This window comes from Macrobrachium nipponense, chromosome 1, assembly GCF_015104395.2.
Source record: "Macrobrachium nipponense isolate FS-2020 chromosome 1, ASM1510439v2, whole genome shotgun sequence".
NCBI classification, from domain to species: Eukaryota; Metazoa; Arthropoda; class Malacostraca; order Decapoda; family Palaemonidae; genus Macrobrachium; species Macrobrachium nipponense.
Genome location: NC_087200.1, coordinates 170764130 through 170777310, shown reverse-complemented (window position 1 = coordinate 170777310; position 13181 = coordinate 170764130). Strand labels below are relative to the sequence as shown.

Sequence of the window (13181 nt, the reverse complement as noted above, 5' to 3'; positions counted from 1 at the left end):
TGAAGATGACTAAGACGAAAGGATCTTTTCTTTGACTTTTACAGTAACAGGAAAGCCTCACCAGTACACATACACATGAAGAAAATCGAAGAATTTCAAAAAAAAACCCAATGCCTGAGGTACTGGAAGACAGGTCGCACTTTTCTTGAAATGCAGAATTGATCAATCCAAACCATGTTGTCATAAGAACTAGCCAAGACATCACAATCCCATCCATGATGTCACAAAGCACATTACTCTTACAAAAGCAGAAAAAACTGTGTATGACTGGCATTAATCATGTATTCAAACAAAATTGTAATGGCGAGATTGATTGACTGATGTGAAACTGTGCCATGCCGTCATAACAACCTAGGTCATCGACACCGGAAATAGACTGTTATGTAATTAAAATAAAAATAAAATAGAAAATTAATTAATAAATATTTTCATCTCATGTATGTTATAAGTTACAGACATCCTTTACACTTTACTATAAAAAGTTATAACTTTTGTGGGAAGCCTTCTTCCTCCACAAAACTAAAAATACCACTCATCTGACTTATAATAATCCTTCCAAGTACCCTGGAGAGAAGGTATTCACCCTTCTCATTATGGCACTCTAAAAGAAAAAGCTCTCTTATGTCCTGAAGACTGGGACACTCGACCAGCAAGTGTCGCACACTAAGAGGAACCAAGCAGTTACCACTGAATGGCTGGGGATATCCAGCCATTAAATAACCATGTGTCAGGTGTGTATGACCAATTCTTAAGCAGCAAAGGGTTGTTTCCCATCTCCTTGGCATTTTACTGTAATTAAAAGGAATTGCTGATCTAGTAATCTCCAACACCTTTTGATTACTTTCTACTAAATTTTCCCATATACTATTTTGCCATTTCTCTCAGGCTTTTTTCTTTATATAAGGGAAAAATCTCTAAATGGTAATGCAATACTTCTTTGTGGACCATCATGAACTGCCCTTTTAATGGCAAGTTCATTTCATATGATAAATAGGAGAACCAAGGCAAGCATCATTTTTGGATAACAAAACATCAGAGGGAGACAAGAGGCCACAGAAGCAGACAAAGCCACATCAGAAAAGTCATATGTTTAAAATAGGTGCCCCTGAAAGACAACATAAACTTCGCAATTCACCATGCAGATGGGTATCCGAGGCTTGAAAGGAACACACTGTCATCAGGATTGACTGGGTTCCAAACTTCCACCTCAGCACCAACAAGCATACCAATAATTAGTGAAGTGGCAACTCTGGGAGAGTTCCAAACTCCCACCTCAGCACCAACAAGCATACCAATATTTAGTGAAGTGGCAACTCTGGGAGAGTTCCAAACTCCAACCTCAGCACTAACAAGCATACCAATAATTAGTGAAGTGGCAACTCTGGGAGAGGGAAGAGAATGAAGGGCTCCCAAGATCTGAGCAGAACACACAGCCATCCGACTTCAATGAGAAGCAGGACTGACATCTGTTGCACAAGAAGAAGGCGGGGAAATCCAGAGAAATGAACTGTAAAGCCTGAAAAGAAAAACAATATACCTTCTCCATCAGGAAGAGAAGATACCTCCCATCTTGAAAGAAGGAAAAGAGACATTTTTAAGTAAGAGAAAGGAGTGAGTCGTACTACTCACCCACCTCCTATTATGATGGGAAAGAAAAGAAACGGTAAATTCTGAGTGGTCCTGAGCAACTAATTAGGACCAACGCAGTCCGAGATCTTCCGCCATCAAAATTCGTCTTGAGGAAGTGGAATCCTTGCACACAAACCTTGTCTGCAACACAATTCTGTAAAGTCTCGAACGTCCCAATCCACACAAAATTTGAAACACTAAAACATTACCACGTTACCAGAAACTGTTGTTGAAACAAAATATTGAGTCTGACCAATATAAGAACATAATTAGACACACACCTAGGTGTTTGAGAAGTAAGAACAATAAAATAATGGCAGAAAAACTCCACACTAGAGCCTACTAAGCAGTAGGAGTAAGTAAAAATATCATTGAAGAAATAAAACATATTGAAATGTCTTTACACAAATGTTTCAATTATTCCAAATTATATTTCAAATTACAAACTTGCTAACAAAGGAACAAGATGGAGCTAGCCCCTCTCTCCCTGAAGGGGCAATATTCTCCCTAGGAGAGAAGGGGCAGCATTATACATAAAATCAGCTGATGACAAAGCAGTAGGAATAGGCCTGGAAGCACATCTACTGCATCTGTCTTAGAGGAAGCCAGGAAGTGTGTACACAGGAACCATAGAAGACCGGGACAAACAAGTTGATGCTCACAGGACTTCTTAGGCTTAATAAGAGAATCCATGATACAACAGAGAAAGAAAATACAGGCTTGGGTATAAAAACCAGCTTGGGAAGAAGGACAGCAAAGTGAACGTCCACTTTCCAAAGCAGTTAAAGAAAGACTAATGGATTACTAGGCTCAAGCGTGGTCTCTGACTCGCTTCCACCTCAACTAATATTATCGAATACCAGATGCCAGAGATTCCTTGCATTCACAATTCTTTATAGTTTTTAACCGGTTTCCAGCTGGCACCAGAAGATTTATCCTACTGTAAAGATCAAATGTTTGTTCCACTTATAAACAAGTAAGATTTAGTGCTTGTAGGGGATTGTGAATAACTGAGGGGTATGTATATCTTCCAATAATACTGTTTCTTAATTGTAAAGGGGTCACCCAAACACTTCCAAACATGATAACTTATAGTAACATTCTTATTATACAGTTCAAACACACCAGAGTTCAAATTCAAAACTATCACTGTGCTGTCCTAAATGGTTCTCCTTCACTAACATCATCACCATCGTCAGCTTCAATGGCGCATGACGCTAAGGGCCTCCATAAAATCTTCATAAATTGTAACCAAAACCAACTCAAAATGATAAAGACTAGCGATGTCTTTTAGGATCTTTGTTTAATATTTGACATTTGCTGTCAACTGAAAATTGGGCACTCACATCAAGTATATCTTTGCCACTGTTATTGCTTTATTTTTTACTTCTGACATAAAAATTGCCAATTCTATAAAAATTCTACTTAGATACAGAAGCTCTATCTAATGTGTCACTATACTGTTTTTTTCCATCTGTCCATCCGCCTGTGGTGTTTTTGTATGGTAACACTGCGTCCCAGGCTTTAAATAGTCACGCTATGTGTAAGTTTTAGGTAAATAAAAGGATATCTGGGTGTACATTGCAACTGAAGTGTTTTAATAATTTACTGTATGCGAATTACACCGTTAATATTCAAACTAGGATATGGTTATTATTGTTGAATGTAAGCTGAATGTGACTATCTAAAGACCCGGACGCAGTGTTACCATACACAAACACCACAGGCAGATGGACAATGGAAAAAAACCCGAGTACTATAGGTTCAGGTGTGGTCTCTGACTCGCTTCCACCTCAACTACATATCAGATACCAGATGCCACAGATTCCTAGCATTTACAATTTTGTTTAGTTGGTTTTAACCGGTTTCCAGCTGGCACCAGATTTATCATAAATTTAAGACCAAAGGTTTGTTCTGTGTATGAACACTATTTTAGAATTCCAAGTATTTTGAGTTTCTCAGGTGTCACCAGGGATCTCCAATTTGCGGAGTTTTTTTAAGATTAAGGATTAAAAACAAACATAAAAACAGAACATTGTTCCTGACCCTTTGAGTCTTCATTTTTTTCTGAGGTCCTCATTTTCTGATGCATTCATGAAACTGAGGAATGGCAGGTCATCTAATAAGAGTATGGTATTGTCCTTTTTAAAGAATAGCAATGTATCACATTCTAACCATCTGTCCAAACTTTCTGAAGTATTGATGCTTACCTACAATGCCTTCCATAGGTATAAGATTCTATTTTCTTTTGATATGGGCATTCTTTTCAGTCTTTCATAATAGGCTACGGTTTATCAAGACATCAATAACTTACCACATCGCTTCTCATGTCTGATACAGAGGCACAAGACCCAGTCAAAAGTTTTTGTAAAGCAGGTACAAAATTGGCATCAGTCACAACATATATCGCCATTCCACACTGAAAAAAAAGAGAAAAATTATAAAACCATTAAAAATTTCTCATACCAAAATTTTATTACTAACTTTCATAACAAAGTTATCATGAGAATTACAACTAATTAATTACATATGATATGAAGATGACACAGGGTGACTTACTTGTTTGGGGAAAAAATTATTACAATACTGTAAAAATGAAACACCTCGGCCTGAATATCAAATATCAACTTCATCCAATTTTTGGCAACCAATGGGGCTAACATCCCATAAAATTCTTCCAAAATGAGAGGCAGAACAAAGACGACAAATATGATGGAACAAACATATTGTTAGATATATATAAAAAACAGTATATCTGAAAGAGAGAATGCTACACAGAACCTTTCCAAGGCAAGCTTCAAACAATTAATACCTATCGGTGATATCAAAAGTAAGAATAACCACATAATAAGTCACACAATTCTCAAAACACAGAAATACCAATCAAGGCCAAAATAATCTGAATGGACCTGAATTCATCATATTCTGTTACTTATTTGATGTCCAAGCCTAGAAAAAATTAATCAGAATAATCCTGTACGTGATGTAGCCATAGCAGATCCAGACAAGCATCTGTCTGCCTCATAGCGACTGCAGTTCATTCATAAAGTGAGCTTTTATGTCTAGCATAATATTGCTGCATAGCACCCTGGCTGAGTAATTCTTTGGGTATTTTTGCTGTGATATATTTCATCTTTCTATTGTAAATTAACTATAGCTTAAGTTTTACTATTTGTAATAATGAATATGATGCACTTTTATATGAAGTTTAATTATTTCACTTGTGGCTTTGTACAAGGAATTAACTTTCATCCTACTTAAAATGGAAGTTAACTCTCAAAGTTGTGTCAGGGAAAATTGTTGACTACAATTCCATTCAAACATTTAAATAATTTTCTTAAAGAATTTATTTAAAATTTTTAATATTGCAACTCTTAGTTATCAATAAATATCTCACACATTCAGAGACAATAAAACATACTCCTCAATATAAATGCTACTACATACTATAGTACACAAGCATAAATATCAGTGTATTTATAAGTATACACAAGGCATCTACAAAATGAATGCAAAAATGATAATGTAAAACTGACAGACACAAAACAACACTGTTATAATACACATAATGTAGTTCATGACTGACTCTGATAAACTATTTATTGTTCACTTTAATGGTAAATGGGAATTTATGCAGTGAAAAGTTTATTGTGTGGGAAATTATATATTCAATACAGTACAGTATACAGTGGTACCTCGAGATACGAAATTAATCTGTTCTGAGGTGGCCTTCGTATCATGAGTTTTTCATATCTTGAACCGCATTTTGCCCTACAAAAACGCCCCAGTAAATTATATTTCCAGGCCTACAACACATGTTCTAGGGTTACGATGCCGATCCGACAGAAGAAATATGACTCCAAAAAGGCAAAATACTGTACATACTTGAGTAATATTCAACTGCATGTAATGTTCAACCCCATTTTTACTGCATATATTAGTACTTTAGCATATGTCCCTTAGCAATAAGCCTAGCCTATGTTAGCAGTTGCTACTGTAGCCTAGTCTATGACTCTGACATTTAAACCTGAGAAGCTAAAAGCTTAGAATATGCCAATAAAATGTATAAATAATCAGTATGTACTCATTTCAAATAATCATTAATTAATCATTAACTATAATGCACAAACAAACAAACAAAAAATCCTTCCAATCGTTTGTTTACATTCAGCTCTTACGAGTACCAACGATCGCCAAGCAATCACTTTAACTAGCACACAGTAAGCCATAAATTTTCATTAGTATCTCTCTTCAACTAATGAAACTACCAAACAGTATAATAACCATTCATTTCTATTCATTATTCTATCTCTACCTAATGGAGATACCAAGTTACTGACACCTATAATGAAACATATACTTAATACAGTGGGGCCTCGTTATCCACGGGGGATAGGGCCCAGAACCCCCCCGTGATAAGTAAATACCCGTGTTATCCTGATACCCCCCTCAAAAATTGCTTAAAACTGCCTACTTTAATAGTTAACCCACCCAAGACCACTATTCCAATGTTTATAACTGCCTACTTTAGTTCAAACACCAAATGTTTCAACTATCACCTAAAACTAAACTTCAAGACAGTTTTAAAGTTATTGTACAAAATTAGCCTTTAAAAAATAAATGTAGTATATGTACTACTGTACATATGTAGCCTACTAGCCTAGGGATTACAGCTAGAAGCCTACATACGCATGGTGGGCCTCTTTTTTTTTTACAAGGAAAGAGAGGATGAGTGGTAAGAGAATCAAAATTGTAAATCATATGTATATGGGTACTCACCAACAATCTATGTTGATAAAGATGGCGACGATTTTGCAGTGCAATCAGTAATATAATAACGATAATGCTACCAAACAGTATGCAGCGAAACATCTCTTCCCTTCGTCACAACACGTTAATACTAGTATATTCCACGTAAAAACCTTCATCTGACCTTTAGGCGTCTTTCCCATAAGAGTAAAAGAATCAGGGCTTTTGGATGCCACATAATTAACTCGTTTATATGGGTACAATTTAAAGAACGCGCCGCACACCACATTTCATAACAACAACAAACAAACGTTTGTAGGCCAGTGTTGCCAACTGGGAATGGCAATTTCTTGCTAGTAATTTTGTTCCATAAAAGGCTAAAAAAAATCACATACCGTATATACTCGAATAACGTGCAATCTCCCATATCGTGCAACCCCCTAATTTTCACCAATAAACAGTGTTTTGTGTTTTGTCATGTATCTCATGTATCATGCAAGTTCATAAGGTTGGTGGTTGAGCCTGCTAATGGCCGAGTCATTCAGATGTGTGCTGATGCTAGTCAATTTACGGTAATTTTCTTATTAATCTCGAGAATTGAATAGAAAATCTCAAGATTAAAAAAAAAATCCCAAGTATAATAAAATAATTTGTAAAAATAACACGCCTTTGGAGTCCTTAATCATCTCTCTTCTCTCTCTCTCTCTCTCTCTCTCTCTCTCTCTCTCTCTCTCTCTCTCTCTCAGGAATAAATACGTACGTACTGTTATTTGCAGTATATGTGTAGACATTGTGTGTGTGTTTAAAAAAATGTGCAGTACACACACATTCCGATGTTTCGGTTTTTGGAATTTTTCAGATTTCGGAAATGTGAGGTCAGATGCATAATCAAACAAAACACCACTACTGCAGCAAAAACATTTTTTCCCTTTATGTTTTTCATTATTGTTATTTATTAATTACAGTTTATTTAAATAAATATTAATATAATACTGTTAATGAATGTGAGATAATTAAGATCACCTATAATAAAATAGTGGGACAATTAATACCATATGTTTCACTAATAGGTATTATTTTCAAAACAACATTCTGTAAACACAAAAAATATATGTAATAACAATCAAAATATAATAATGTTTTGCAGTTCAACTTGTGAATTTTAACAATAAGTATGACTATATATATATTTTACCATATCGATCTTGAAGTTGAAGAGTCGTAAAATTCTGAGGATGGTCCGGGAAAAGGATTTGTACTTTGTGATTACGTATCGCTACAACACCATGGGTATTTGTTTTCATACCACATATTGATGACGCATCGCTCCGACACACTGGTGTTTTTCATACCACTATACGTTAAAGTTAAAAACATGACATAGAATCGACTTTGCGACTTCGTTCACTTTGATATTTTTAACGATACAATAACTATCATTTGTACTACTAAAACCATCTTCACATAAGTAATTTTTTCGTAAGATATGTGTTGTTCAAAAGCTAGCTTATACATAAAAGGCTTTTATAATTTAAGTCATCTTAGATATAAATATGCACCCAAACTCATTGTGGGGAAATTTACTACTGTTTCCTCGGATATTGAAATACTTTAGCATCATTCAAACACTTTAATAATATAATGCATAAATACTAGGCTATACATATTTACATCGTATACAAATACTACATACAGTTTATATACATACTTTTATATACAAAGTTAACTGTTATATACACATACTTTTATATACAAAGTTAATCAATTTTATATGAGTAGTGATCAACGACACAGCTGTGCACTGGACTACGTACGTTACTACTTGGAAGATAAAACGAACAAAAATTTTGTTGTTGTTAGTCGCCGGATAGAATAACATTTTTCCAGAGATTAAAAAGCTGAATTTTGTTTTTGAAGGTATGTCAACCGCGATACTATATTATTGTTTTCACGAAGGAATAATTATATAAAGAAAATTATTGAGTAATTTTTGCCGTCAGCAGTCAGAAAATCACGAACATGGTAACGTTCAAACCTAGTGCCATCCATGGCGTATGTCTATAAATAGAAACAGAAGCAGAGGGCAGTCATTGGATAACAGATTCTCCATGGCTACCAACCAACCAATCAGGTGTTAGTTATACTACTCTGTAATTTCTTAGAATGAACGTTTACACACAAGAAGCTAACGATGATGTATGTGTTTTGCATACAGTACGTAGTTTTAGTTTTTATTATTAGTGTAAGTATTTTACTGATTTCATGAAGAATAGAATGATTCCTTCTCATTACTTTGAATGCAAAATGGCTTGAAGATTCTTCCGCAAAAGAAAGAAAAAAAAATTCCTTAGAAGATGATACCTATTTACTAACTGCGGTTGAACATACCTTCAAAACAAAATTCAGCTCTTTAATCTCTGGAAAAATGTTTAATCTATACCCGGCGACTAACAACACAAAATTTTTGTTTGTTTTATCTTCCAAGTAGTACGTACGTAGTCCAGTGCCACAGCTGTCGTCTGATCACTACTCATATGATTAATTTTGTATATAAAAGTATGTGTATATAACTGTTAACTTTGTATATAAAAGTATGTGTATATCTGTATGTAGTATTTGTATACGATGTAAATATGTATAGCCTAGTATTTATGCATTATATTATTAAAGTGTTTGAATGATGCTAAAGTATTTCAATATCCGAGGAAACAGTAGTAAATTTCCCCACAATGAGTTTGGGTACATATGTATATCTAAGATGACTTAAATTATAAAAAAGCCTTTTATGTATAAGCTAGCTTTTGTACAACACATATCTTACGAAAAATTACTTTATGTGAAGATGGTTTTAGTAGTACAAATGATAGTTATTGTATCGTTAAAAATATCAAAGTGAACGAAGTCGCAAAGTCGTTCTATGTCATGTTTTCCTAAACGCGTTGACTTAAAGGAGAACGTTATTTTGGTTGTATTATCACTGGCACAAACCCATAACAATGCAGTGTATGTATGATAATTCTAAACTATTTATCACTACCAAAATAACGATGATATTTTGTATTGAAAATTAATGTTACGTATATTCCAAACATTATTACTACGTAGCATGAATAGTACTATAAAAATTTCGAAAGATAATCTTGCTGTGAACGCTACCATAATTTGATTTTCATATCCGTACGTACATTTTGTCAGCTGGCTGGCCTCGCATAGATAAAATTGATTTCACTGATATGGAATTACTCCACGAATAGCCTTTTTATTATGAAGATATGACGATAATATATAAGGTAAAAAATGCTTTTATGTATTTCGTTTACGCCTTCGTCGCCAATAACAACAGCAATACTTACGATAATCTATGACAAAAGCGTTTGTATGACTTCATTGTTCAGAGAAGTTATATACGAATACTGCCAAAATAATAATGAAGTTCGAATTAATTTTAGCCTTAATGTTATTACTACTGTAATTACACTACCACTACTATTAAAATTTCTAAAAGTTTATCAAAACAAAAAATGTCGCTTTGAACGCAACCGTATACATAAACCATTTTCGTACGTAAAGGTATATGCTTACATTTTTGTGGGGCTGGCCACTCCGACGATAAGTTGAGTGCAATGATGTGGAATTATTCTTCGAATAGGCTATTTATTATGAAGATATGACTATAATATATATGGTAAGATGGTTTTATTACCTTTATTTGTCAGTTAATATCATAATGTGAATGTTGTGTACGTTGGTGGTTATCGCACTGCAACTACGCTTAGCCTACCAATGAACGTCGTACATAAACCTTGAATAGGCTATTTATTTCGAAGATAGGACAATAATATATTAGGTGAGAATGGTTTTATTACCTTTATTGTCAGTTAATATCATTATATGAGTCTTTAAATGAATGTTGGTAGTTATTGGACCACGGCCGAGGGTTAGCCTACCGAAAAACATCGCATACGCAACACAACAAACCCGTGATGCAGCGATTCATACCAGTGATGTAACATGAGAAACGGTCCAAGAAAAAACCTGTGATTAACTGGATCCGTGAATACTGATCCGTGAATAAGCGATGCCCCACTGTACTAAAACAGAAGAAGAATTCTAAAAAATACGTATTTGTTGGCAGTCTGATTTATTTTATATTTTATGATTACAATCGACTTCATAAAAAGACGTATTTAAGTCATATTTCAACTTAAAAGCACTTCATATAACAATAAATAACTTTGTCCCATTTAAAGTTTCTAGAGATCTATTTGAACTAAATAGAGGCAAGATAATTGCTCTGAATAAAGTTAAATAGGATGAAATAGACCTGCCTCTGCCATCAGCTGATTTTTCCAAACCAAAACATTGATCGCTTTGTTTATATTTTATAATACTATAGTAATATGACACTACATACAGTATCATTGGGCGCAGTGAAGTAAAGCATAACTCTTTAAAGGAGCCAAGGAAAAGATGCAATTCGTTATGTATTTTATCAGGGTCTCTCGGTGCTTAGGATAAGTACCAATAACCAGACAATGGCACAATCTATTGAGGAAAAAAAAACTTAGTTCACAACAAGACTTATTTAAGTCATATTTCCACTTACAAACACTTCATACATTGAAAAAATAACCCTGTTGCATATGAATCGAGTTTACAGAGATTAATTAGCACTAAATATAAGCAATAAAACCACTCTGAATTGAATTAAATACAGTGAAATAATCTTACCCCTGCCCTCAGCTGATTTTTCCAAAACAAAACATGACTGTTTTGCTTGCATTTTATAATACAATATGTATTAATATAAGACTACATATAGTATTACTAGATAAAGCTAAGTGAAGAATAAATTTTTAAGAGAGTCAAGGAAAAAATGCATATTGATTATGTTTGTATTTTCTGAGGCTGTCACAGCACTAAGCCTAAGCCACTGATAACCAGGCAACAGCACTAGAAGCCCTACTGATGGTAAAACCCAGTTATGAATATATTGAACAAGTGCCATAAAACAGAAATGCCAGTAACTGAGACCAACAGTAACGGGGTGCTGTCTATATAAGCATTTTTAGTAGGTTTTCTTGAGTCTGAAGTAACAAAATAGGCAGTTCTTAGTATTTTTATAGGGATTCTAAATATTTGCAGGGGGGGGTTTGGAACGCATCCCCCACAAATACAGGGGGTCCACTGTACACCTCTTAGCTTCCTTTTGAATCCTGTATCGAAGAGGTCTAACATAGGCCTTCTCCAAGTAGACAGAGGAGACAATAGGGTAACCCAAGGGGACGCCCTGTGATAATATACTCTACGCAGATATGTTCTAAATATCCTACTGTCAACTTGCACACTATCAAAGGAATTGCACAGTAGACGGAGATGTCCTCACGCTGCCCAAGGAATGTGCATTTCCAACAGAGGAGACGTTCTATGAAGTAATCCCCTATCATGACATGAGTTCAGTATGCTACTCATCAAAGACGTCCTATGATCGTAAGACATGGCCCCCAAACCTCCCCTTTGACTAAGGAACCACCATGATGACGTTCCTGTACAACACAGCACAGCGCTACAGACAGGTCTTAACTCCTGCTGAGAAGAACAACTAGGATATTGAGAGACTGTGCTGTCTGGCTACTTGGATATACAAAGGCAGTCCAAGTTAGGAATTGCACCCAACCTAACCTACCCAAATCCCAAACTCAGGAAATTGAAGAGCAGGTCTGATAAAGATAAGCTCGAACCAGCTAGGCTTGGCTAAGACCTCCAACACTTATGCAAGGCCAGGACGGTAAAGATAGGTTCAAACTAGCTAGGCTAGCCCGGCCTAGAATCAAACCACTTAGGCTAAGTTGGAAAGGAGAAGTTTGAACTTGCTACCCTAGGCTAGGCTAAGAACTCAAACACTTAGGCTAGGCTAAGATGGTAAAGGTAGGTTCAAACTAGCTAGGCTACACCAGGCTATGCTAGGCTAAGAACTTAACTAATAAGCTATGCTAAGATGGAAAGGTAGGTTCAACTAGCTACGGTAGGCTAGGCTAAGTTAGTAAAGGGAAGTAGTTCCATATCCTTCCTTAAACTTGAAGTCTTCTTGGTCTAGACGCAAGTACCTAACCAGTTGAGTTGGTCTGAACCATAGATTATGGAGTTGGAAAATAATTCTACTCAAACCAGGAAAATGTCTTGTACAATCAGAATTGAAACCTATTTCGTAACCAGGCTTAGGTGCAGAATGGTTCCACAGAACTGCACTGCAAACAACCTATTGACTAACAGTAAATACTTGTGTCAAAGTCAAAGTATTAGGTCAATAATCTTATAGGAACAACCCAAATTGTAAACAAACGATGAAACAAGAATTCTACCTACCTGGGAAGGGTTAAAGTCTTCAGGTTAACACAAAGACTGTCAACCCACAATGAAGGCATATGAGCCTGAATGAACGCATCCAATAACTTATGAAGGTCGTAACAATTGAAAGATCCATCTTGAATATTGATGTCACGGAACATCCATCGGTATTAAGGACACCTGAGGTCCACTACAGGTTCGTAATTATAATAAACAAAAGGATTCGACACCAACAGTTGAAACTCGGGATACAAATATAGAAGAAACGCAAACAGAACAAAAGTTTATTTACAAGCTTACTAACAAAGATAAATGAAGAATGGTTTCTCCTATTTACATAAATAAAATAAAATCTTACAGTACATGAACTGGGGAAACAGTGCCGTAATGAAATACATGCTGGCCAGTTTTGCAGCTGTCAAAAATCAATGCTCGAAGCGACGGCTTCACAAAGG

The 13181-nt window shown here is 35.3% G+C and overlaps 1 protein-coding gene across 7 annotated transcripts in view; it reads right to left on the bottom strand.

The window, feature by feature from the left end:
• LOC135219822 (baculoviral IAP repeat-containing protein 6-like) overlaps window positions 1-13181 on the bottom strand; it is a gene marked incomplete at its 3' end in the record, with an annotated part of 560877 nt that overhangs the window by 192189 nt on the left and 355507 nt on the right. For all 7 annotated transcript variants that reach the window (XM_064256914.1, XM_064256918.1, XM_064256921.1 and 4 more), the window contains 1 exon segment: window positions 3944-4048. In XM_064256914.1, coding sequence (XP_064112984.1) covers window positions 3944-4048 — 105 coding nt within the window.